This window comes from Simochromis diagramma, unplaced genomic scaffold (assembly GCF_900408965.1).
Source record: "Simochromis diagramma unplaced genomic scaffold, fSimDia1.1 OVJJ01000304.1, whole genome shotgun sequence".
In the NCBI taxonomy this organism is placed as follows: domain Eukaryota; kingdom Metazoa; phylum Chordata; class Actinopteri; order Cichliformes; family Cichlidae; genus Simochromis; species Simochromis diagramma.
Genome location: NW_024387030.1, coordinates 1,351,951 through 1,378,627, shown reverse-complemented (window position 1 = coordinate 1,378,627; position 26,677 = coordinate 1,351,951). Strand labels below are relative to the sequence as shown.

General features: G+C 39.4%; 2 protein-coding genes across 4 annotated transcripts in view; one reads left to right on the top strand and one right to left on the bottom strand.

The window, feature by feature from the left end:
- Nucleotides 1–22,172, bottom strand: part of LOC120739886 (CAP-Gly domain-containing linker protein 4-like) — a 45,276-nt gene extending 23,104 nt beyond the window's left edge. The window contains exons 1-7 of one of the 3 annotated variants that reach the window (XM_040041844.1): nucleotides 22,062–22,172; nucleotides 17,747–17,893; nucleotides 16,699–16,838; nucleotides 16,116–16,209; nucleotides 15,711–15,872; nucleotides 12,237–12,355; nucleotides 3,057–3,305 (exon numbers count right to left, since the gene is read on the bottom strand). In XM_040041844.1, the coding sequence (XP_039897778.1) occupies nucleotides 3,057–3,305; nucleotides 12,237–12,355; nucleotides 15,711–15,872; nucleotides 16,116–16,209; nucleotides 16,699–16,838; nucleotides 17,747–17,873 (891 nt within the window). In that variant the 5' untranslated portion in view covers nucleotides 17,874–17,893; nucleotides 22,062–22,172. Of the gene's footprint in view, nucleotides 1–3,056; nucleotides 3,306–12,236; nucleotides 12,356–15,710; nucleotides 15,873–16,115; nucleotides 16,210–16,698; nucleotides 16,839–17,746; nucleotides 17,894–18,389; nucleotides 20,825–22,061 lie in introns of those variants that run through there. The other 2 variants (XM_040041843.1, XM_040041845.1) reach the window with 2 other exon arrangements.
- Nucleotides 22,173–24,597: 2,425 nt separating this feature from the next.
- Nucleotides 24,598–26,486, top strand: cunh2orf50 (chromosome unknown C2orf50 homolog). The gene is made up of 3 exons (XM_040042874.1): nucleotides 24,598–25,220; nucleotides 25,744–25,780; nucleotides 26,165–26,486. The coding sequence occupies exons 1-3, from the start codon at nucleotides 25,084–25,086 to the stop codon at nucleotides 26,342–26,344; spliced, it is 354 nt and encodes a 117-aa protein (XP_039898808.1). The 5' UTR covers nucleotides 24,598–25,083; the 3' UTR covers nucleotides 26,345–26,486.
- The last annotated feature ends 191 nt before the right edge of the window (nucleotides 26,487–26,677 follow it).

The following is a 26,677-nucleotide window of genomic DNA, read 5'->3' as shown; positions in this document are numbered from 1 at the left end:
AAAGCTAAGGCTTAATGTAACTGTGCATTTGCAGAGACACTCAGGCTGCGTTCACACTGCAGGTCTTAATGCTCAATTCCGATTTTTTGATCAAATCCGATTTTTTTTGTCTGCTTGTTCACACTACAGATAAAATGTGACAGCAAACGCGCTCTAGTGTGAACCCTCAAAGCGGCCCACATGCGCAAAAGAAGACGTCACACACAACGCGCTCTGTTTAGACCCAGAGCAAACAATATTGTTTGACTGATGGCCCTTAATATTTGTACTGTATAATCTGCAGATTATACAGTACAAATAAAATGTTCACGTTTCTCCAACGTTGTCTTCCCAACATTTTCACTGACATCTACACGGGATGGGCAGGAAGCGTTCGCGATGTCTTATTGGGCGCTGATAATTGGCGTCTGTCTTGTGTCAGTGACGTAAAAGACTGATTTAATGCGACACGACCGTTCAAACAGCAGTCGCTTTCTGAAACATCAGATATCAGATTTGAAAATATCGGATTTGTGCTGTTCACACTGTCATACCATGATCAGATATGGGTCGCATAGGGTCAAAAAAGTCGGATTTGTTGCGCTTTCGCCTGCAGTGTGAACGTAGCCTCAGTTACGGTCTCCTTAACTCCTTTTTCTACCAGGTGTTTGACATGAAATACTGTGGGTGGGACTGACAGGTGGAGAGAGCAGGAGAGAAAAGTGAGAGATTTTACAGAGGAAGAAAAAAACTGGACCACATAGTTGAATCGTATATTAAAGGTAAATAAGCAGAGACGCAGCAAGTATTTTGTCTTAATACGACGTCAGCTGTTCAGCATTCACCCACACACGGTACCTTATGAGGGCTGGATAAATGATGGAGCACTACGGAGCAAATCGCCCAACCTTACCATAATCCCTATAGCCATCACTAACTAAAACTAGATGTGGGGAAAAAAGTAATAATACAAACTATAATTTTGGAGGAAAAATACAGAACTAACTGAAATGATATTGTAAACCCACAAAACTAAAAGGAAATAAAAATATAAAGCAAATATTCTTTTCAGTTTTAGTCTTTGTGGGCGATCGTGGCTCAAGAGTTGGGAGTTCGCCTTGTAATCGGAAGGTTGCCGGTTCGAGCCCCGGCTTGGACAGTCTCAGTCGTTGTGTCCTTGGGCAAGACACTTCACCCGTTGCCTACTGGTGGTGGTCAGAGGGCCCGGTGGCGCCAGTGTCCGGCAGCCTCACCTCTGTCAGTGCGCCCCAGGGTGGCTGTGGCTACAATGGAGCTTGCCATCACCAGTGTGTGAATGTGTGTGTGAATGGGTGGATGACTGGATATGTAAAGCGCTTTGGGGTCCTTAGGGACTAGTAAAAGCGCTATATAAATACAGGCCATTTACCATTTACCAATATGATAAAATCTGTCAGCAAAACCTGCTCGATTAGGCTTTCGTGCACCCATTTCAGACTTAGAATGCCGCATATCACTTCCTTCAAAAAGCGCTGTATTAAATTCCTAAACTAACAAATACCCTACATATAATGATAAACAAGAAGGACTAACACTACCACTCAAATATTTAAAAAAAAAAAGAAAAGAAAAAAAACAGAAAAACAGAAAAAAACCCAAAAACATTTTCTAACAATTTTCAAAAAACTAATTAATTTAAATTAAATTAATTAAATTTAATTGAAAACATAAAAAAAACAACACAAAGATGATAAAAAGTACTTTTAAAATATAAAACAATAATAACTCTGTTCGCTTCTAGCATGAAAAGAAAGACAGAAGCTTTATCAGCAGGAGAGCATTGATGAACAATTAGTGACTATTAGTTCCTCAAAATTTACTCTTTTTTTTTTTTTTTACCAGCTCCTTCAGTCTATTTCCACATGAAATGGCTCACCTGTCTCTCCTCCACTCTTCAGGACGCTCTCCCCACACACAGTAAAACCAAGTGAAACAAAAAGGATGCAAAGAGGAAAGAAAACAAGCATCTCTCAAGCATACAGTTACATCAAACTCTCATTTAAAAATCAACATGACAAACACAAATACCATCCTTCTGCTTTGCCTGGTTTTAAGATGATGACATAACCCAACTCTAAACAAAATATCATTAAAAGTTTCTTCATACTACTCCATCCAGCACAGACTTTTCCAGTGGAACAGGAAACTCACTCGGTATACAGGATTCACGCACAACCATGCAGACGGTTTAATCTCTGCTTAAAGTGTCTCCAGAGGTCCCGTGTTTAGAACCATCAGGATAAAAAGTGTCTTGAGTGTCGTTGTGGTATGTGCAGAAAGCTTGGACTTCAATGTAACAGCAGGTGAAAAATCTATTGCAACATTAAGACGAAAACAGCACACGGCATCATCGATACTCCAGCGTTTCCAGTCTGTGGACCAGCAGGAGCTGATAATTTAATAGCAGCACACACAAAAGGCTCCACTGGCACCGTATCGTTTTAAACAGCATCCCACTGTCAAGCCTTATCAAGGGCTTTAATTTCCATTGTACCAAGTGGACTTGCAAGTGGCCTCCAAATTGTTTCCTGGTGGTATTCATTTTCAGGCAAACTTAGATGGATACAACCAAATCTAGCTAGCTATTACTTCTGCTACAACTTCGCTTCAGTTTGTGAAAGCATATGAAATACTGGCAAGACGTGACCTGCAAATTTACAAAGTAATAAAGGGAAAGAAATTACAGTAAGTGTTAAAGAGACGCTCGATTTCAGTAGAAAAAAGGCTGACAGAAGCCCCTAAACCAAAGTTAGTATCATATTCCAGCACAAAACTGAAAAAGCAAAGACAGAGCCCTGCATTAGTGAGCTTTGTTTAAATATACTGACTCGCTGCTGCTAAGAGACAGCTCATTTTAAACTTTCTCCCTATAAATGGAGAAGTGTGGACTTATTTGAATTCAGCTAATCACTGAGTCATAATTAGAGGGCTGTGAAACTTCCCTCTATTGTACCATTCTGAGATATGAAAAAGCTTTAAGTAAGACTGAAAGTACTGCTGTATAAAAGTGAAGATCACTGCTCAGAGCCACAACTCACCTTCTGTGCAGCTATAATCACACGGTCACCTAGACGGATTCCCATGGAGGCGAGCTGTAGCCTGGCCTTATCAGAGAGAGCAGGGAGGGACTGGGCCTTCAGGGTGAGGGGCAGAGGGGAGCTGGGTCTGGGTAACGCTTGTCTCAGCAAAGTCCGGAGCTCTTTGGCCATGGCTGCTGCATCAGCCATGTCCAGAGGCATGTCGAGGGGATCAGGCACCACGTCTGCTGGACACTGCCCTTTTTCATTCTTTAACCGGACACAAGGAGAAAAAACAAAACAAAAAACAACACAGATGAGAGGAATGTTTTACCAATCAGGTAAGAGAATGTTTTAAGCAGAGATTTTGAAAAAGGACAGTCATTTAAATCATTATATCTGCAACTAAGCAGAGCACTAAAGACACCTGCATTGCAGAGGTCATCCAAACGATTGGTTTTAAATTAAAAAAGGGAAGAAAAAATAAGAAGAAGGGGGTGTTAATCCGGACCACCCTCGGCTCCACTAACTGAACACACAGCAGAACACTTTCTCTGACATCTGTTTCAGCTCCACTGGCACAAGGACAGATACAGAAAACCCTTACCACCTCACAGCACATTCTCTTTTTATATATGAGACATTTATTCACTGAGCTGTTATTTTATGTCCTTTTTTTCTACTTTCTATTTAAATGAGCCAAGGTAAAATCAGTCTTACTTGATTGTTGTCGTTTTTTCCATACTGTACTTTTTTGTTGCTACAGACTCTTTCATTTTTTTAAGTAAAAATACACTGCATCTTAACTAAATATGGCAAAAATAATAATTACAGCAACAATGACATCTACAGCAACACTGCAGCAAAATTCGTCAAGGCAACACCTGCAAACCTCTTAGCTCAACATCACACACCTGCAACTAAACCAAACACCGCAACTGCAGTAACTAAACCACCAATTACATCTGCCCCAGAAATGGACCCTCAGTTAATATCACTGAGGAAATAAAAGAGCCAGTTTCTTTAACGCACGAGTGTGAAAGCTTCTATCCCAAATGAAAAGTGTAAACTTACTAATGCGTTATGAATCCATTAAGTGCAAACAGTGTGACCCAGACAGTCTCATTAATGCTGGGAGATGTGTGCAATAAACCGATCCCACTTACCAGAACACTGATATGATATTAGAAACTGCCCAACTGCAAGCACAAGACTGGACGTCATGTTGGTAGGAGCACTGAAGCGCTGAACCTTCTGACAAAACACAGAATTCTTGCAGTCCACTTGAGCAGAAAATAATTGGTTGAACTTGAACTGGTGCTTTTTTATTTCAACAATATCAGTTGGGCCAAGAGTACCTGAGAATGAGGATGTATTGCATGCTGAAGTACGGCTCAGTAAAGAAAGAATTTAGCCAGTCGTTTTTATAGCAGTGAATGAGAACCAACAGCGCTCGACCTACAAACTGAGGCTTATATCTGGAACTCTAATCCCTGCGGGTTAGATGTTTACATTTGGAGGAGGAAAGAGGAGGCTTGTGCGTTGAAAAGTAAAAACTGTGAAATAAAGCAGAAAAAAAAAATACCACTAGCTGAGAACAACAGCGAGACAGCTTGCCAGCTCTCGCAATATCGATCAATACTAATTAAATCAAATGCAGCATAAGCATCACTGATGACAGACTGCTTTCAAAAGACAAACTATTTATAAAAAAAAAATTTTTTTTTATGTCCATCTCCAAAATGGTCACCCATCATTTCTGTATGCTGCACCTAATCGCATCTTATTCATGTTGTCAGGGCAAGAGGCGCACAACATGAGCATTTAGTCACGTAAAGAAACTACAGTCAGGGAGAGCTTAGAGAGACTAAGCAAGCTTAAGTGTCAGCGGAGGTAGGAGGATACGGCTGTGGAGGCGTGACAGACGAGAGGAGCTCATCCAGCACTACGGCGCAGGATTAATTGGGGCACACTTGCATTTGCCAGCCCCTCCAGCAACAATACAAGTGGTCTTTGATAAATATCAAAACCCAGCTTGCCTTTTATTGCTGAGGCCTGTCGCTCTCATGTTGTAACACTGAGCTAAAGTACCAAACAATCAATCTGTCTTCATGTGCCTAGAGTGAAGGCAGCATGCCACAGGACTAGCTCCAGGAAAGAAATGCTTAGCTCAGTGGCGATATCTATATTTAAAGGAGTGCATTTAAAGCATGCAATCTCTCTCGCTTTTTTTTTTTTTAAAAAAAAACAGCTGGGCAACCCTAATCAACTCCCCATGTATACTTTAGATTGATGGGGTAATAAACAGAACAATAATCACCTCTAGACAAGTCCAGTGTATTTCACTTAAGTACCATAATGTAATACCATGCCAAGCTCCCACGGTGAACCATTTTTTAAGCACTGTCACACACTCACCCACTGACATGTGACAAATGCCTTTCACAACTACACAACAGCCATACTTCATTTGTTACGGTTAAATTATGAGAGCTTTGAAAGATGCTTTTAATGCTTATGCACAACAGGCAGAATACCTGAAACATATTTGACACTCTCGCAAATGATTTGTGAATCATTGCATTTAAGTGACTTTTTTCTATGTTGCAATCCTGGGATAGGAACATGAAAGTGCTAATAACTGCAATTCCACCGCTGTTGCAGGAATCAGCATAGCGTTCTCCACATCTTTTCCACACCTTGACCCTGTGATTCAACTGCCGTATGTTCAGGTTCCAGTGTGCATGTTGCCGATACCAGCGCACACAGGCCTGACCTCCCTGCAGCCCCATGAGGCCGCAGTGTGACCGAGTGAGGAAACGAATCCTTGTGGCGTCATCTTCTTGGGATGTAAACATCGTAGCCCGTCTCTAACACCCCCATTTTATGGAACTGTTGAACAGGCTGTTCAACAGTATGAGATTTATTGCCAAGAAGCATCTTTACAACAAAGAAATAATCGACTAAACACAAATTTCTTTAATTTTTGTGCAAAGTTTATCCTGGAACCAACACAAAAACAAGATTTATTTACTGAGAAAGTAAAATAAAGCTGAGTAAGTAAACACCTTCTGTTATTGTTAACAGCTGAACTTTCCATGAGCTGTATGCTGAAATTCAGAATGTGCAGGGAGACATGTCAATCCACCCACCCAAAACCCTCCACATACCAAACAGATCTGCAACAGCAGCTCACATTTAATCTGAGACTGAAAGAGAAATAAGTGAGCAGTTCACCACAGAAACCTTTTTTTTTTTTACTAATGCAAGAAATGATGAGTCGCCACAGCTCTCAATCCATAAGGTATGTAGCAAGGGAAGCACGGAAGGCCAGCAACATTTTTATTTTTCCATCCTTTTTAAAAAATCTTTCCATTGCTCCAATACTCAGTTTGTTGTGATTAATCTCTGCAGTGCCAGTGAAGAGAAATATCAAATTAAACCACTTCCATGCCTGACCTTTACTCAGAAAGAAACTGAATTTCTTGGCTCTGATATCACGAACACACTGCCAGCCAACACCATCATTTTTCAAATGTGAATTTCACAATTTGTCAAACACATGAAAAGTCAATGCAGGGAAAAAAAGAATAGTACTGAAGGATGTGGCTGATTGTGATGAATTACTCATTATTACAACTTTTCATTTTAAAGGGAGTAATAAATTAATGTTACCTTCTCTGTGTGTTTTTTCCAGGTTGTGCTTTAATTTTGAGTAATGATAACATGACGACATTACAGCGAATGCACCGCCTTACAGAAGATCAAAGCTGCATAAATCAAAAATTGGGGGGAAAAAATACATGACTAATAAACTGATGCTTATTTTTGAATCTCTCCATTTCAAATTCTTATTTATTTCTCCATTATATTTTTTATTTCTTTATTTTAAAATAAGTCAGTGGTCTCTGTATACCTGTTGTGAGCTTGGTCTACATTGCCAGCAAAAAGCTGGATCCCCTCCCAGTAGGTACTGGACTCCACCAGGGCTGCCCTTTGTCACTGATCCTGTTCATAATTTTTTAGGACAGATTTCTAGATGCAGCTGAGGAGGAGAGGGTATCAGATTTGGTGGTCTCGAGATCTCGTTTCTGCTTTCTGTGGATGGTGTGTTCTTGTTGGCTTCATCGAGCAATAACCTCACGCTCTCACTGAGGTGGTTTAAAGCAGAGTGTGAAGTGGCGGGGATGAGAACTGGCAGCTCGCAATCTGAGGCCATGTTTCTCAGTCACACAGGGTGGAATGCCCATTCCAGGACGGGAACATGCTGCTACCCTAGTTTGGAGTAGGATGCCTCCTGGACGGCTCCTAGGTGAAGTGTTCCAGGCCTCTCTCACCAGAAGGACGCCCCGGGCGAGACCCAGGAGATGCTGGAGACATTACGTCTCTCAGTTGGGTAGGGAATCCTTAGGTGAACCCCACAAGGAACTGGTGAGAGGTAGTTCTGAGCATTTCTGCTTGGATTGCTACCCCTGTGACTGGAACCACACTGCTAGTAAATTGAGCTGTTCTAGCTAAAGAACTAATAATAAATAAAAACCCAACAAAATAAATGAAAAACAAACTATTAATAGAATCTATTTATCTCATTTCAATCCTCCGTAATAAAAGGACTGTCATCGTCAGGGTCACAGCAGACACACGGGTCCTTTCAAATAGTGATAAAGATTACAAGAAGAAAAAAATATTGCAATATTGGAGCTTATAAAAGCCGATGCAGCATATCTCTAGAGCCAACTGCCAGCAGCAGTGATGAACCTTAAATAATAAAGCAGACAGAAAATAATCTTCCCTCTGTGGCGTTTTAACTTTTGCTTGGCAAGATAACGACTAAACAGAAACCAAGAAAACCTCTTGGGTTTCAAAAAGCCAGCCTTGTAATTTCTAACCACATAGTCCATATATCTTGCAAGCATTGCATTCACTCAGTAAGATATAGAGCCTCTGCTCTCATATTTGAGAATGAAATTACTGAATTATGGTGTGCAGTGCTTTGGTGACCTCCAGTGGGAAAATTAGTGCTTACAAAGACCAGGAACTAGACCTGTTTACAAACAGCTTCAATACTTCTGCAGCCAAAATGTGCAATATTAAAGATAATCACACTGCAAGTTCCAATACAGATATAACATTCTGAATAAAACCCATAAGCTATGACAGCCCATATATTCATGCCAAAAACATTATCTACTGGGACCCTGCTGTGTATATACTTTCGCTCAAGATAACAGCTGATCAGGGCTGTTCAGCAAAGCCCTCAATCAAGATTTAAATGAAACTGAGATGCAACCGAGAGGCACGAAAGCAAACAGAGCAAGCACAAGACATCGAAGTAGTGAATCTATTCAAAAATGTCTGTGAAATCTGTAGTCTAAGCAGCTGCCTTCTCAGGTGTTAGCTGACAGCTGAGTCAGAAGATGTCAATGTGCACAAACAAAAAACCCCCACTGAATATCTAAAATTGGAAAAAAAAAAAAACCTGATAGATTACCTGGACTTTCATACCAAAAAGATTGCGATGTGTCTTTTTTTTTTTATTATTCTTTTTTTTTTTTTTTTTTTTTTTTAAACTGAGCAGGCAGATTTCCTCTGCAAAGATCTCCATCAAATCACAGTAATTCGGTCTAGCAGTAAACAAAAAGAGCAAAGATTGAATCGCATCAGGAAGGTTTGTAAAGGTGAAAGTGGGAAAATTGTGGGAATCAATTTTCTATCTCAACGGGAGTTATGAATGCTGACATCTGAGAAAATGCATGGGGCAAAAACAGTGTCATGACCACCTACAATCTAATGAAATCCAATACAAGAGCTACGAAACAACAATCAGTCTGTTGAGATTACATTAGTGAATAGCAGGGTCACTCGCATGCTGTTTTTAGAGCAGTTCACAGTGGTGGTGGTGCACTGGGCTGCTTTAAGTCAATGTGGTGCGCTAAAATAATTAGTCGGTTAAGAAAAGATTGAAAACGGGTGAATAAACTGCTTGTTTATTTTACTTTAACAACTAAAGGAAACTAATGTGCTAATGTCGTCCAGTGACATTAAATTAAATCTCATCTAAATTCTATATCTCTTGTTTAAGTCTCAAAACAAAGGTTCATTTCTATATATGAAATATGACTTCCATTATCTATCGTTAGCATCATTAACAGCTGTTTCTGATTTGATCCATTTGATCCATTTTCTTATAGAATTTTTTTTTATACCTGATGTGAAAAATATTAAACGTGTTTATATTTTTTTGAAAACTTACCAGGCACCAGGTTCCAGAAAGATGTAAGTTTTTTTGAACATTAAGATATTGTCCCATTTTTTCCTTTTGTGAATCTGATGTATATTGTAAATGGTAAATGGATTTTTGGTGGAAGTTAAGATAAAGGCACTAACAGGTAATGTGTGCAAACAAAAAGCTTCCAGGTTGTGAATTTATATCATCACAAGGTTCATACCAAAAGTCAGAGCTTGTTTTGTGCTAACGAGTTTGTGTCTGTTTGAATAAGGATTTGTCTGCACAAAGAGTTGTGCATACAGCTCACGTGGAACCCAATAGCACGGTCCATAAGGATGACGCTATACATAAATCGAAACGGGGCATAGTGGCATTCACCTCAAACACCAGAAGTGCAAAGGTCAAAAACCACAGAATGAGAAGCCTTAAATAGCGGCTCACAAGAACCAAGACCAGCACAAGCAAGAGGAACCCTCGGACTGGTTGTTTGTGACGCTGCCCCCTGGTGACAGTAAACAGCGATCTGTAGGCTGTGCATAAGACTACTGCAGAACCCTGTTGGAGCCCCAAGTCACCAAGATGTGGAGGGGTGGGCGTGCTGACCTCTGTGGTCATCTTCAATTTAAAGGTGGGGACAGACTAAAAAAAAAAAAGTTTAAGCCAATTTGGGATTTTCTTGACAATATGTTAGTTCTGACTATGAAACAGGAAGATGTAGAAGTCAGAATACTGACAGAAATTACATTTGTTCCTGCTAGGTAGCTGATGCTAGGTGGTTAAATCAAAGGGACTAAGGCACCTCCCTCTACCAGTGAGGGAAAAAAGGCTAATTAAATATGTTATGTCAAAATAACATGTCAAAAGAAATGAAAAAAAAAAAACATTTCAAATTAAAAACATCTGGACCATGTGTCCTCTCGCTCCTTGTCAGCTGAATCCACAGGAAGCGCTACCCGAAAAATGCATCCACAACCCACCATCTTCACCTGAATGTACATGAATAAACCTTTTCACTTGTCACAGCAGGAGAAGTGGCGCAAATAACCTAAAAATCAATAACATTACTGATGAGTCAGTTGCATTAAGTGCAGTTAAAGTATGTCAGTGAGCCAACAGGCACAAAAGACTGCACTAAGTGAAATATGACCATCATACCCACTTATATGCTTTTTCAGCTATGACAAAGCCGTCTTACTGATCTTAAAACCATGCAATTACCTGACGCATCTGGTACTGACAGTCAAGCCGCAAAGGACTCTTAAATATTGTTACCTTTGCAAGTGCTGCAGATTATTTAAACCATTCTGCACAACTGCTTTACACATGTTATATGGCATATTTTTCACCTCCTTAAGGCAGATAAAGTCTGAAGAGCTCAAATCTCCAACAACACTTGAATCTCAAAAAAACTTTGCTGGACTGACAGATTATAGCCTGTGGCATTCACTAAGGTCATCATAAAACATTGAAATTTTAAAGTAAGGATAAGTATGGAATAGGAAAACAAACAAACAAAAAACAAACAAAAAAAACCCCAGCAAATCATAAGTATCCATGTATAGTTCAGTTAATTTGGCAGCTACAAGGATGGGCTCAGCATATTAATGGATATATCACAGACTTATTAATATTTGGGTCATTCTTCTGTCAGGAGCATTAAAGATAACACTCTAACATAACAGAAAACCAACCAATACAATAAGTAACCTACCCTCTGTGAACAAAACTTCAATACCAGACTATAAAGTCAGTACTTAACAGACTGGCTGTTATACTTTTAGCTTAGATGCTAAATGTTTTTGTTTGTTTGTTTCGTTTTTTTTAAATGGCTGCTATTTTTAGTCATGTGGCTCGTTAGCATTAATGTTTCCACAACAAATGATTCTGTCATCAGATAAAACACCTCTTAACCTTGAGCATGTAAACTGCGCCTCCATTACTTTTTGTGGAGGAGCTCAGGAAGTCCAGGAGCAGGATAGCCTAATTTTTGAAAACTGAAAAACTTGCATAGAGCTAATCTTTCTATCCATGATGTTGTTCCACCATCATGGATTATAATGTAAACTAATTTTTTTGCTTTTTTAGGGTTAACTATTTTACAAATGTAAGCCAGTCACATGACTACAACTGTAAATTAGAAGCCTGCAGAGCCCTTACATGTCACCTCTCACTACAATCATCAGCACATCAGGTGGCCAATAATTTAATACATTTAAACCGCTGGGAACGCCCAAGTGGATGTTTCATCCTAGGTTAAAGCAATATTTTAAAAATTCATATCATGCATAAAATTATTACTATTATATAACCCAGTACTAGTCGGGCTTATGGTCAGGTTACATCAGTGCAATCACTGAACACATGGTTAATACCAAATTTGGTCACTAATCCTATCGTGTTTCCATTTTTTCCCCCTTATGTTGACCAATATCAGCATACTGGCAAAAGAAAAAGAAAAACAGAAAAAAACAAAGATGGCTTTTACTACTGTGTGTCACATCAGTTTGGCCCGAGCTAGAAGTTCACGGGCCCACACTCAAGAGCTACAAGACTTCTTTGTTTACTTGTAAAAAGAGGAAATAATTAAAACAATAGCAAAGAAAAATCAATTTAACACTGAGTCAACTGGAAATTTTAATTTCCCATCAGTGCATCATTATTTATAACCACAAAAGCACAGTGTAGATCATTTGCTGACTGTAGAAGCAACAAATATATAAATAAATAATACAAGCTATATTCTGAGGAGATCTTCATTTTTTAACATTTATATAACGCAACTCACTCATCAAGCATCGATTCTCGTCTCTGTGACTTAAAATCGAAAAGGGAGATCAATACCGATATGCAATCCTAATTAAATGTAATAATTCTTTGGTCGGTTTGATGAGGGAATTCAATCTGTCAAATTCACAGGATGACTTGTGAGTCTGCTGCTGTGTGCGTATACACAGAACAACTATGGCACTTACTCTGAACGCAGGATTGGCTCCCAGTTCCAAGAGACACTTGACAGCTGATGTGCACAGGTTGGATGCGGCGATGTGCAGAGCTGTGCCAAAATCAAAGTCACTGCAGGTGGCATCAACATCTACAACATAAAAAGACCATTGGGAGGTTAGGAATACACAGTTATATGGCTTGTGTGGGTGTGTTAAGAATTAATTGACACTTTATTATTAACTTGCATCATTTTCTACCTGGCGTCTCAAATGCAAACACTGGGTTTAAACATTGTTTAAGCAACTAAGTGTAAAAGACAAACTGAAAACCTGCCCCATATACACACACACCCTGCCTTTGTTGAAGTCATTTCCTAATTAACCTGCTCTTGTAAAACCAGTTCTATTGCCCTCACCGTTTGTATTTGAGCAGACTGCTGAGAGCAGAACTGCTGCATGGTTTGTCTGAATAAATTAAGCACCACTTTCACAGCAGAGTTGTTGAGCTTTTTGAAGGCAGAAATCTCAAAGTATGTATAATGAATGCACCAGAACTCCAGAAACTTTAATAAGTTAACATGAAAGAAGTTTGGACAACAAAGGGGAATTGAGAATGTGGTTTACTGAGTCGTCAGACTTGCTGCATCAAACTCAGAACTCCAGATAACTCAGGAAATCCACATCTGGAAACGGAGCCCACATCCATGATTCTGAAGCGTTTGGCAGCTGCTCTCAAGACTCATGATTATTTAACATGATTGCTTACAGTCTTTGGGAAAAAGCAGAAGTTGTTACATTTAGTTTATTTACAATTCAACTGAAAATAAAACTTAAAAACATTCAAACTGAATCAAAACTGCCACCACATGGCAGTGGGCTTTTTTACCGAACGAAAAAAGTAAAAGAAATTGTCAATTATTTTGATTTATTAATAGGTGGAAACCAAATATGGAACTAAATGTGGAGCTAAAATTGATTTCATTAACTGCACAGCACTATCAAGACTTAGTTGATTCTCACAGTACACGAGATTCTGAACTGCCGTAAAATTTATATTCATAGAGAATCTAGGTAAATCTAGGTCCCAGCTACACCGACATCCAACACCAAAAGAGTAAGGCATGCAGAAAGAAATCTTTCTGGACTAACAAATAGATAAAGTATTTAAGGGTGGAAAAAAAGCAGACAGCAACAGTCAGACATACTGCACCATTTACAGGAAGGAGGAAACTGTGCTTACTGCACACAAAGACCATATGATCCTTGTGTCTCATTGAGAAGTCAAATAATCGAATGTCAGTTTTTGCTCAAAGTATTTGTGGAATATTTTTACATTGTGCAACGTGCCACAGCAGAATATAGATTATTTTTGCTAGTGAATTAACAAATTATAGCTGATTGTTAACACTTTCAACTAGATTCAACTGCTGCTAACTTCTTGTTAATGCAGATGTCTACTGCACATCAGTGCAGTTAGGGTTAGACATGACATTCGAACTGAGCATTAGAGTAGGAAAGAAAGGTGACTTGAGTAACATTGAATGTGGCATGGTTGTTAGTGCCAGACACACTCGTCTGAATAGAGCATAACAGAGCTGATCTGCTGGAATTTTCCCACACAACCATCTCTAAAGTTTACAAAAATGTCTGGAAAGAGTGCAGTGAGGGGTGAGAGGAGAATGGCAAGACTGTTATTAGGTGAAAGCAAGACCACAGTAACTCAAGAGCATTTTTGAACACACAATACGTCCAGCATTGAAGCAGATGGGCCACAGCAGCAGAAGACCACACTAGGGTCCCACTCCTATTAAATAAAAACAGGAAACTGAGGCTAGGGTAAATCCAGCCATCTGGGAGGGGCTCAGAGTAGATCCGCTGCTCTTTCACATCAAAAGGAGAACGCCTTGGTGTTCCCCCAGACAAGCTGCTGGCTGGATTTCCCATGGGTTCTGGATATCAAATGTGATTCTATACCACATTTAGGATGTGGTAGAACAGTGTAATAAGGATGTGCAGCTGATAAACCTGGAGTCAACTTATGATGCCAATATGTCAACATGGAGCAAAAGTTCCTGGGTCCAACCCATTTCTAGCAGGTTGTATCTAATAAAGTGGCCTGTGACTGTATATAGATGCTAATACCAACCTCTGAAGTCTAATGCTTTTACGTACATGTTATTAGTATTTTAGACGTCATTTGCAGAGTGTTGCCCTCCTGTAGGAGTGGTATTTCAGAATACTACACAATGTGCACATTTGTTATACTGAAAGTAATCATTGAGATAATATTGACAGTAATAGAGCACTTTGTCGTGTTTAAATGTCTATAGCGCATGGCTTATCAAGGAATTGAGACTCTTGACAGCTCTCTGTATCTGCAGTCATAATCAGTCACTTTTTATCAAAAAATAAAATCTTAGCTCAGATCTATTTACAAAAAAGGGCCCAAAATATTGGCCATCATCCCAAGAGGTAAGAGCTAAGTCATCAGACAACAGCACGTAGGTTTCCAGACTGGACCGAACATCTTGTTGTTTGGCAATGCATCCCAAAGCTGGTTTTACCATTTACTGATTAGTTTGTATTTGTGTGTAATGATGAGAAAACCACACTTCTGTCTGTCTGTGTCATTTACTGAGGCAAGTGTTTCATCGAGCACCTTCTTCAAGACACACTGCCGTGAACGACACTTCTCTCGTTATCATTTGATCCAACGCAGTCAACAAGGTTTTATCTGCTGAGTAACGATTTTCATAAATTGGACATCACAGCCGTACGAAAAGAGCGATGATCAATCCTCGTGCTGCCAGTGTACAAGCAGACAATGAGCCGCCAGTATGAAAAGCTAATGACAGGGCTCCTGTACAGTTTCCATTTCAAAAGAACTTCGATTCTTTTACAGAAATAAAATTTTGAAACATCCTAGTAAACTTTTTAGAACCAAATTAACATCTAACAACACTTCATGAAACCATTTCATATTCAAGACCCTACTTTTTCAAAGGCTGGAGGCTCTTTATTCTGATACCTGGAACAGCAGGATGGTAGTATTTATTTTTCCCAGCTTCATTTGTATTTATGTAGTTACAAAGTGCTAAAAAATAAACTTAAAATAAAAAGAAATTACACAGAATTCAGGGGAATTTCATATTTAACAGAAACAACAGAAAAAATAAATTACAAAAAAAAATCCTGCCCAATGAGAGACAGGTAAGAGTCTCAACGAGGCATTAGTGTTTTAAAAAGCAAGATTTTAAGAGATTTAAAAGAGGTTGCCGTTACCCTGCCTTAGATCTTCCACCAGGTTTACTGTAAGAAATCAACACATTCAGTGCCTTCACTTTACACACCAAGAGTTGTCACCCCCACAGGTCCATTCTGAGCCAAGAAAATCCCTGAGACTGGCTGTTTATTTGAGAAAATACAGTCTCTGCCTGTCCTTACAGCTAGGGTGACCTTTCATCTCTCTGCTCCAGCTGCAGCTCTGCTCTGCTCTGCTCTCACCTCCAGGCTGGGATGCCTGCAGCACCACACGGATAAGCTGGGGCACATCGAAGTACGCAGCGTAGTGCAAAGCCCTCATGTTAGTCCATCGCGAACGAAGGTTTGGATCTGCGCCCAGGGCGAGGAGCTGCTGAGCAAAGCTCGCTGCCGTGTCTGCATCGCCTGAAGAACAGGTCACAAACACAGGTGTTAGAGTTGAGAGGAGTTGTAGTAACAGACAGTAAGTCAGCTCTAGAGAGTATTTAAGAAGTGGTTGATGAACAGCTGCACTTACTGAGGTATACAGAATAATCTTCAGCAGTAGAGTGGTCACATAAATTCACACACACATACGTCAGAGTAGATGTCTATTTATTTCTACCCTGCAGCTGAGAGTGCTTATTCAACATCTCTGTCAATACTTACCAATGCCTGGGGCTCCGGCCTTGCAGCAGTAGTGCAGGAGGCTCATATCTGTCAGACCGTCTCGATCATTCACACCACAGCCTCTCTTTAGTATCTGTGCAAAGAGAAGATATGCAGTATGTGCCACTAAGGACTTGGTGTTGGCGTGCAGAAATCTTCCATAACAGGTTAAAGTGAAATTAGAGGGAAATTGTGTGATGAATGACAAGTAATTCAAGGCTTTCATAACTCTACTCTACTTAAATCTGGACAACAGGTATTACGTAAACTGACATTGAAACAAGGTATTTATTTCTCAAGGGTGATAGTTACTCAGAGAAAATGATCGCCTTCTTTTACCCTTGAGATGAGTGCTTCTCTGCACAGTTTACTGCAATGCAGCTACTTTGTGTAACACAGGCAGAAGAGATTTGGTGTGTATCTGAACAGAGTCCATAACAATGAAAAAAAAAAAATCAGAACTTATATTAATCTGAAGTCCTCTGAAGTTTCAGTTGATTATATTACGACAAAAATAAAAGTGTTACAGCTACAGAAGGGACCGCTGTGAGATTCCGCAGCAGTTGGACATTTTTTATGTCACCTCGTTGCCGATAAGGTCAATGTTCTTCTGAACCTGGGGCACCCACTGCCTGAGGACAGCAAACAGCTCTGGTATGGTGGTGCTGGGATCCAACAGAACCTCCCTGCATTGCGGCTCACTGGGGTCAAAGAAGGAGAACTCTAGAAGCAATGAAGAGGAACAAAAGTAACACGTGTTAAGTATAATGAGGAGTGGGACTGGAAATATTTCTCTCCCGTGTACAGACACGAAGAGAGCATGTGTGAAACTCTGCAGCACAGACGTTTACTACGTTTCTGCAACTGACTGTTCAATCGATTCAGCAAATTACTAATCTTGGGAAATGCCCTTGCTGCCCTTGCAGAGGCAAATGAAAACAGATGTGACAGTAGATGGCCTGCCGTGAACCAAATGAGGCATTAGATGACCCGGCTGAGGCTGAAGGCAAATGGATTTCACTGTGAAAGGCCAAAAGTTAACACTAACTGTAGTCGGCATGACATTTTTTCATAATTTTGTCTCTGTACGCAACTACAGCAAATCTGAAATGAAATACTTTGATTAAAGATTCAACTTTCAGAGGGTTTTGGGGGAAAAAGGCATTAAACATAAAAATTAGACTTTAAAATACATCACTCACCTCAGAAGTAATTGAACAGTCAAGTGTTACTTGACTTCTATTCACCTCAAAAAACTTCAACACAGTAGTTTCTTAAAGAAATGAAACATCCAAGTATTTAAGGACATTAGAGCAAATCAGCATCAAACCTGCTGAAATGGCTTTACTGATTAATTAGGTAATTCGAGATATAGACGATAACAGTCACCATGTTCTTGTTTAAGAATAAATCACTACAAAAGAACAACCTCAATTTGTAACTAACATATCCAGCTACATTATTAGAACCCGGAGACTCTGTATCACTATCATCTCTGTGTCAATTTAAGCCATCAACCTTTCTTCAGTCTCATATCTTGTGGCATTTCACAGCCTGTCGATGTTGCAAAGAGAACGCGTTAACTAGCTTGAAATGTCACATAGCTGCAAAGAGAAAGCGTGAATACTCACCACAGTCACTGGGCATGGGTGCAGAGGCCACCTGGTGGATCACTGGCCGCTGATGAGAAGAGAGTCTAGCGCGGCAGCCCAGGACCGTGTCGCCTTCAACGGGCTCTGAAACATCCTCCTTTGTCATCTCCCCCTCAGGGCCTGCGGCTGGAACAATATTAGAAAGCCTATTCTGAGAACACAAGTAGGTCTAATCTCTCAATAAAAGCACACAGGCTACAGCGATGTCTTCATTTGATCTGGCAGTGCAATACAGGGAAATGCAACTTGTAAGCACAGAACTAACATAATATAAAAAACATGGTATTTTAATCTGTGGTGTCGCCTGAAGAATATGGGGCAAAGGCGCATTCAAGCTATCACCCCAACAAGACAGGGATTTTCAAAGAATGTCAACATTTGACTCATAGCACCTCTGAGAGATTACTTTGCCTGCAGATTAGAAAACAAAGGTGAACACACCAAACTACGAGCCTAATCTCAAAAAAGTGACACTGTAATGGGGACACAGGAAGTTTTCACAGAGGAACCTTGGAGGCTGAACTAGAAGCATACACACACACACCCCCACACACACACACACAGGTGTAAGCCTGGGAAAGCAACATTGAGCCTAAAATCTTCCCAACCAACCCTCACTCACTGTCATCTTCTCCTTTATCCTCTTTCTTGTTGATCTCCATGCGAGCCTCCCAGTCGTGCTAAGCTAAAATCAAAAGACACAGACTGGGTCCAGTAGAACATCTAACCAAAATCCTTCCCAAAATAACTCCAAAGCTCATCGACTGTCCCCCTCCTCAATCTCCAATAACATCCCCACTCTCTCTGATTATACCCTGTTGATCCCCTGACTCCCAGGTCCAGCAGCTATTTACAGCGTGTACACTTTCAAGCCAAGGAGCTTGTATGTCTGACTCTCCCGGCTGGAATGTCACTCTCACTTTCCAGTCCTGTGTACCTCTGACCTCAATGACATAGAGTAGCCAAGCGTAACCCCTAGTGGAGGGAATGTGGCCTGTAGGCTGCAAACAAACGGTAGGAAAGTGGTGGCTTTGATTAGAAGACCTGTCGTTCACCATAAAGGCCAGTATCCAGTTCCCCCTGACAGCAAACATCAGCCCTACTGAAGCAACCATAGGACAGACACTGAATACCTATCAGCCCCAGGGAGAGGGTAGCTGACTTTACACCATGACCTCCATCCATTTGGTGTAAAGGAGAAGAAGAAAAAAAACACTGTCACAATAGGGTTGTATTATCAAATAAAAGCAATTTCTTTAAAAAAAAAAAAAAAAAAGTATTTGAGCAAATTTGCAAGATATTTGTAGAAATATTTTAAGAAAAAACTCATATTTCATAAGAAAAGGGGCTTAACAATATTAACCACTCTAGAGCCCTGAAACTGAAGCACCCTTTTTTGATTAGCTTGTGGAACTTCACTTCACAGTCTGATTTTCCAACAGCATGCTGAGGTGAAGGTCTGACAAGAGACTAATTATTTTTCAGGAAGTTTGAAAACTTTGGCCTCAACTTTCCGAGTCACAAAGATGTTTTCTTTTAACCTGGATGAATTACACATAACTGAAACAATGTACTAACAAGCATATTCAGATAACTCTTATCAAGACAGGAGTCACCAACATTCTCTGTTATCCCAGACTTCTGCTTCAGCCTCTGAGAGTGCTCACACATTTATAAAAGAGGGCGTTTGATGTGTCATTTCACACATCTTCTGCACAAAGTTGACAGATCAAGTGCTACCTACTTCAGTCAAAAAGTGTCAGAGGAACAGAGGATAGAAGTCAGTAAAAAAAAGAAAAAATATAACGTCTAAAAATTCTCTAACGTGCACATTAGCGCAGTCAGAGCTAAGTAAAATTAATTTTACTGACTGAATTTTGTAGTAATTTATTCACAGCAGTTCCAGCAGTGTGAAGCAGACTTGGCGGTGCCAGAAGATTCAACAGGTTTCATGTATAACACATTTTTCTTCAAACAGAACAGAATCTGTATTCCTATTAAAGTGAAAACTAAAACAATCAATGAAATTGTGGCACTTACAGAAAATTTTAAAAAGAAAGGAATGCGTTTTATACATACAACCTGTTGATTTGCATTTTAACTTTACCATTAAAGGAAGCTGTGAAATTACAGCGACAAACTGTGTGTTTCAAATAGTCAGCAGGTGATGCAGAAAATGTTTAACTGTGTCTATGGGGTATTTAATGTTTAGGAAAACTTGAGAAATAATAAATAAAAGCCTGTAGTGAGTGCTAACATTCATGTATTAACTCAAAAGAATAAATTATTTTCTGCAGCATTACTCTGTCATATTTGCAAAAACAATGTTGCTTTTTATCATTTTATTTTTTTGATAATCATTTATTTAATCTTTTTGTTACATATAATTGCTCCGACTCAAGTGGGTAGCACTTAAATGGCCCATTTTGTGCAAAAGAAGAGTGAAATGGCTTATTAATTACTCTATTTTTGTGAGCATTCAACTGAGACTGAGTCAGAAAGTCTGGGTTACAGAAAAAACTGAAATTATCTCTGACAAAGAATTTAGGATTTGCCAAGCTGATGCAAAGAAAGCAATGACTATGCTGAACTTTCTCAACAGCACACCCCACAGAAGAGTGCACGTGCATGCTTGAAGAGGAAGAGAGTGTGTGTCTTAACATGTAACTGTTGATCATTTCTTCGCCAAAATTTTCTGTAATTCTGTAATTTCATTGTTGCAAACAGAACATTTGTATATAGATGTATGCTTTAGCAGTGATTGTAATTTCCATAGTTCATGCTGCTAAAGAGTGAGATGAAAAACTACTACCAACCTCTCTGAGGTCACTGACTGGCTGTGTAGAGATTAGGTCTTTGGAGTATGACTTGAGACAATGGCCTACTTCTGCAATAAGCCTCTTCTTGTTTGCCTGACCTACATGATGTCACCATCCCCACAGCTACTGAAGACACAGCACTCACATATTTTTGATGACTGTGGCCATTTAAGCACCCATTGGCAAGCTACCCATTCTGGCTGACTGTAATGTATGTGGATCTTTTTAAGATCCATGCTATATCTAGAGAACTATCTGAATTACATCATTAAGCTCATGATGACTTTAACTTCAGGAGCATGGAGCATCAAAAAAAAAAAAAACACACAAAAAAAAAAACACCACCCTGAATTTTCTTGAAAATTGATAGCATTTCGTGCACTAGCATATTTGAAGGCCATAAGCAGAAAGAATAATTTTACAGCTATGATGCTGAAATTGAAATAAAAATTATATGTGTTATATGTGTATTTTTATTTAGATATTTCACACACACAAAAAGTGGCATCAATAACTTTAATTGGATTTTTCCATAAAGATTAAATGTCTAATGGTAATGAAATGTTTAGTGGTAACAACATATCCAAAACGTTTGTTCACAGGCAGCATCCTTGACCTCCATCCATCCTATGCGCCTCATGCACCAGGCCAAATCATGAACTATTACCCCCTGCATTTGTTTGCTGATGTGAGGTGGGGTGTGTGGATTAGCATGATTATGCAAGACAGAGGTTCCTGTTACTCTAATCGGACGCAGGTATGCACTCAAACAACAATAAAGCCATTAAAGGTTAAAGTATTCCTGTCTAAAATATAAGTCCTAAATGACCACACTCGGTCGCTTGAGCTTTAATCAGCTTGAGAAAAGTTATGCAACTTATTATCTAACATCCAATTATTGGAGAGATGGCTTATTTGTGGTTGTTTATACCAGTTTGTGTGACTTAAGAGTGGCCGATTCATTTATATCCCCCAAATCGTTAGCTCACTTCACAGTCGAAGAGGTTAGCAGTAGACACTCTCTCCTCATCTCATACTTTTGTAGCCCTTTAGCAGAGGTAAATATAGCATGTCATCTTTTCAAACGTCCACACGTGGATTTAATTAATTTCCACATAACTTTGCCAGCTAAAAGTGTTTTTAAATCGAGCTACAAGCTGACAGTAACAGTTAGCTCGCTAGCATATGTTCAAAAACCGGCTCGGGCTTAGCGTCAGATGAAGCACACCTTATATAACTAACACTGCAGACATTGCTCAGTCCCTATAAGCAGCTAGCCGTCCCTGCTTTCACCGTGCAGACGTGAAAGTTAGTCAGAGCCCTCCTCTCAGTCACCTTAGCTCCCTGACGTTAATGTTCCCCAACAAGAACACTGGGCCAAAAACATCTGAGCTACTTACAATGCACTTAGCAAGCAGAGAGAGAAACAAGCATCATGTTAGGCTGCTAAATATAGGGCTTAATATTAGCGTTACCTTCACCTCCCTGCTTGTTTTGATCCGCCCATGGGGAAAATGTCAGATAGCGGATTTAATTTCCGTCCATTCTAATTGGATGTTACACAGCTGAAATACTTCCTGTTTCAACATCTAGGCTTCAGAATAAAGGCGGTTAATGTACACTTCCGGATTTTAAAATAAAAGTCTTACAACGACCCGTAAAAATAAAATAAGAAATAAATACAACTAAATAACTTTTGAATTGTTTTTGAAAATTAAAAAAAACAAAGCAAAGACACTTTTTTTTAAATAAAAGAAACTAACCTGCAATATCTTGACAACATAAACATGACATTAAAGACACATGTTCATTTTATGTATTTATTATTCATTTATTTATTGAATGAATAAATGTTCCATTTATTCTTTTCGGGTTTGAGCAACAATTCACTAATAAAGTTAGGAGGATTTTTGCCATCCAGTTACATAATATAAAGTGGCAAACCTACAAAAAGGCATTATTTTAGCTGCCCTGAAAGTTCCTTCAATTCTGGGATTGTTTGCCACATACTAATGAAAATAATCAACAACTGAATACCAGAACCTGCTGAAGGAAAATACCTCGAAATAGCTAAATTGCACTGTACTATTTTGGTTGCAGAAATTTGGAATCTTGTTTTTCTGTTTTTGTTGGGCAAAAAACTGTAGGCGAGTCGACAAAAGAGAAACAACTTTATATTACCTTATGATTACTTTATGTAATTAAAATAGCAATGTTTAAACCCAGTGCTTTAGTTTCTTATGGAAGCACTTTCATGACTGTTAAGTCCATTTCATGTTTTCATTACAGAATTCATAATTGCTCATCTAAAATAAATGCTCTATTCCGCTATATAGGAAAAGGATACCCATTTTGTTGATGCACTGCTTTATTCTGAAGCACCCAACCTCCGAATACAACAAACCTCTTACTTTTAAACAGAAAAGGTAAGCTGCCACAAAGATGGATGGTGCAAGAGGTCACTTTTGAGTCTAATGCCTCTCTTATCATTGGCAGTCACAGTGTGGGAAGTTGTGTCTGAACATCTTTCTTTTCAGGAGAAGGTAATTTCTCAGGGTGACACTTTTCCTCCAATGTCCATTCAGACTGACAAGCCACTTTTAGTGAAGACTCAGAGATGGGTGCTGGTGTTTATTGAACCTGAAGAGCACTCTGCATGTGTTTCTGCCTCTGTCATGAAATAAAGGAGAAGAGGACCAAATTGCAGACTGCTGAGACAGACTTGGAATAAAAAAAAGCAAGCCTTTATCGTCGCTGTTGTAGATCCAGAGCATAAAATAGAGAAGGGCAAAAACAAAAGAGACCACTGCAGGGGAAACATGCCAGGAGAAACCAAGGCTGGAACACAGTATGATGAGCAACCTGAGGCTTCAAATACACACAGGTTTCAATCAGGGAGAGTGGAAACGTAAAGGTAACAAGACACAGCTGAACTCACTTGGAAGTAACACTAAAAAGAGACTTAAACTACAGACTGATGAGATGGTGTGTATAATAATAATAATGGATTGGATTTATATAGCGCTTTTCTAGGCACCCAAAGCGCTTTACAATACCACTATTCATTCACTCTCACATTCATACACTGGTGGGGGCAAGCTACAGTTGTAGCCACAGCTGCCCTGGGGCAGACTGACAGAAGCGAGGCTGCCATATCGCGCCATCGGCCCCTCTGGCCAACACCAGTAGGCAAGTAGGGTAAAGTGTCTTGCCCAAGGACACAACGACCAGGACAGAGAGCCCAGGGATCAAACCGGCGACCTTCCGGTTACAGATGCGATTCCCAACCCCCTGAGCCACGGTCATAAGCACTAGAACACAATGGTTTTTAATTTGTGTTTATGTTTTTTCTGCGTTGATGGTCATACCAACTCTTTAAAGTGTAGAATTATGGGAAAAACCGACTATAAGCACAATATGAATGCATAGTGAGGCAACATTACTGCAGATTTTTAAACAGGCTAGTCTTGATTTTATTTACTTTAAACTACTGGTTCTCAATAGGAAGCAGGGAAGATTGGCTGCAGAAAAATATTAAGCTTTTCCTCCTTCAAATGATAAGCACATGGAGGACAGGAATCAGCTCTCCCTAAACAGCTCCCACAAAGCTACAGGAAACCAAAAAGAAAAATGTTGGGGAAAACATCCAGCAGATTGACTGACTGACTGACTGACTAACAGCGAGCGAGTGACCAAATCATAGGTCTGACCTTACTTGGAAAACCACAAAGTATCATGTGACTCAGGTGAAAGGTTTAGGTGTAGGTGTAGGTTTGTCTACATCTATAACAATAAATTTCTATAAGGTAAGCTTATTTATAGAGCTTATCGAGAACAACATTCACACCGTGTTTTTACAAATAAGATAAGGTACCAAAAGTGTCCACAAATCTTAAGTCCAATAAAAGCCAGTTGAACAACAGCCTCAAAAGCAAATTCTCCTTTGGTCCTCAACCTGGACCGAGGTACCACCAGGAGCCCATCTCATCTACCTTGGGGTGGGGTACACCCTGGGCAGATCGCCAGTATGGCTCAGCGCTAACACAGCTAGCACTCATATCCACATCTATGGGCAACCTAACCAATGAGATGTCATTGGAAATAAGAGGAGCTATTTCAGAGCGCATAGTAGGAGATTTTTGTTTTTGTTTTGTTTTTTGTTAAGAAGCTGAGTAGCAGTCTATTTAAAATATGAAGAGAAGGTCCAGACACTGATCAGCTGCAGTTTGAACTGGTGAACTGGTCATTGTAAGTAAGTTAGGTTATTTTTTTTGTTTTTTGTTGTTTTTTTTCGGGGGGGGTACTGATATAATTTCATTTCGTTCAGACATATTCTGCTGGTATTGAAGACCGTTTCCATGGAAATGAAAACAATCGCTTAGATCCTGGCAGTTCTTCCACAAGCTCTGCTGACTGGTGCTTTAACTTTCATTAGCTTGTGGCCTGTGTGCAGTTTTATGCGACAAAACAGTATTTATATTTAATCTAGCTACCACGATGGGCTTGAATCCCAATAGGCCTGCGTCCTCTGCTGGGGCTGAGCGACTGGCCGACACGACACGGGTTCATCCCGATAAACAGGACCAGTTGTGGAAAGAGAGGGTACGGAAAGAGAGGAAATCAGCAATGGAATGGTGAGCATGGTTTGAAAAGTAGTCTAAATTATCAGGCGAGTTTGCCAGGATTTTTCTAATAAGAACCACGAAGAAGCAGGCGGGGATGGCACAGGAAATTGATTAGAATATTTGATAATAAATTGATAAAAGTGTGCGGAAAAACATTAAGGATGACTTTCATACAGAAAGCATGATATGAAAATCAGCACTGCACTGGAGTTTACTGTGTTAAATCATTTCTGTAAGTGTTGAAACAAGTATTTAGAGGCATTAAATAAGGAAAACTCGAAATGATACGTCAGAAATACAGTCACATGTATATTGTATCATTGGATCATATTTGTTTATTCATGCTTCATAGCTTTTATGTAATATTCCACAACACGTTCTCACAGAATCTTCAAAAATGTAGCATAACAAGTAATTTTTTTAAAGTACAAATATGCAGTACTAAGTTACATTGCGCCACTGGTTCAGTAACAAGTAGTGGCAGATCATGTTCATTCAAAAATCAGTGAAACAAACTTAATCTGTTCCACAGGGAGGAAACCTTGGATATCAAGGATATTCATCACATGGTAAGAAAAATGCATGTAATGCAACATTGTATAAAAAAAGTGCAGATGTACTCCCCTTTACGCTTTGAACACAACCAGTTATAAGTGATGAACACAAGGACTAATAGGTCGTCCAATAAAAACTACCACTGATTGTGATTTATGGAAGATGAAGTTGTTAGATTTAACTTTGATAAAAGATTTTTGCTTTTTTTTTTTTATTTTAAAGATGTTTCTGCAACAAACTAGAAAGTGTATCGAAACCATTGTGAAATTTCGGAGATAAACTAAAATGTGAAACATTTACAATGGTACATTAACTAGGCATGAACGATTTTGCAGTATTATGAAAAAAGCAGCTTGAATCGTGACCTTCTGTTACATTACTCCCCCATTTGTTTGTAGGGACCTTTTCCGAACAACCTTTCAGTTTTCTCTGATTGCATTCCCAACACTACCAACCAAGTGTATGGTAGCAGATTGAACACTCCACTGGGAGATGAACTGCTTAGACAGGAAAGGCTGACACTCTGGCCAGCAGGCCAACGCAAACAAAAGCCGGACCCAGAGCTGCTGCCTTTCTAGGCTACTCTGGACACTCGGAGTTGAAGAATCAAGCACAAATCAACTTCAAAGCAGGAATAAAGCGACTTAAACCAAAAAATGTAGCACATGTTTAAAGGGATTTTTTAAAGAATTTAAGAGCTGAGAATTTTGTGCTTTTTTTGTGTATTTTTCTCCTAAATGTCTGTTTTATATTTTCATGTTTTCAGATGTCATACGACTTTAACTCATATTTTTCTGTTGCCATTGTTGAAAGAAAATACGATTCTGGAAACAGTATTGTTATAAAGTCCTGATATTTTAATCAAACTCACTGATAAGGTTCACTTGTAATTTTCCTATAGATTCCGTGTT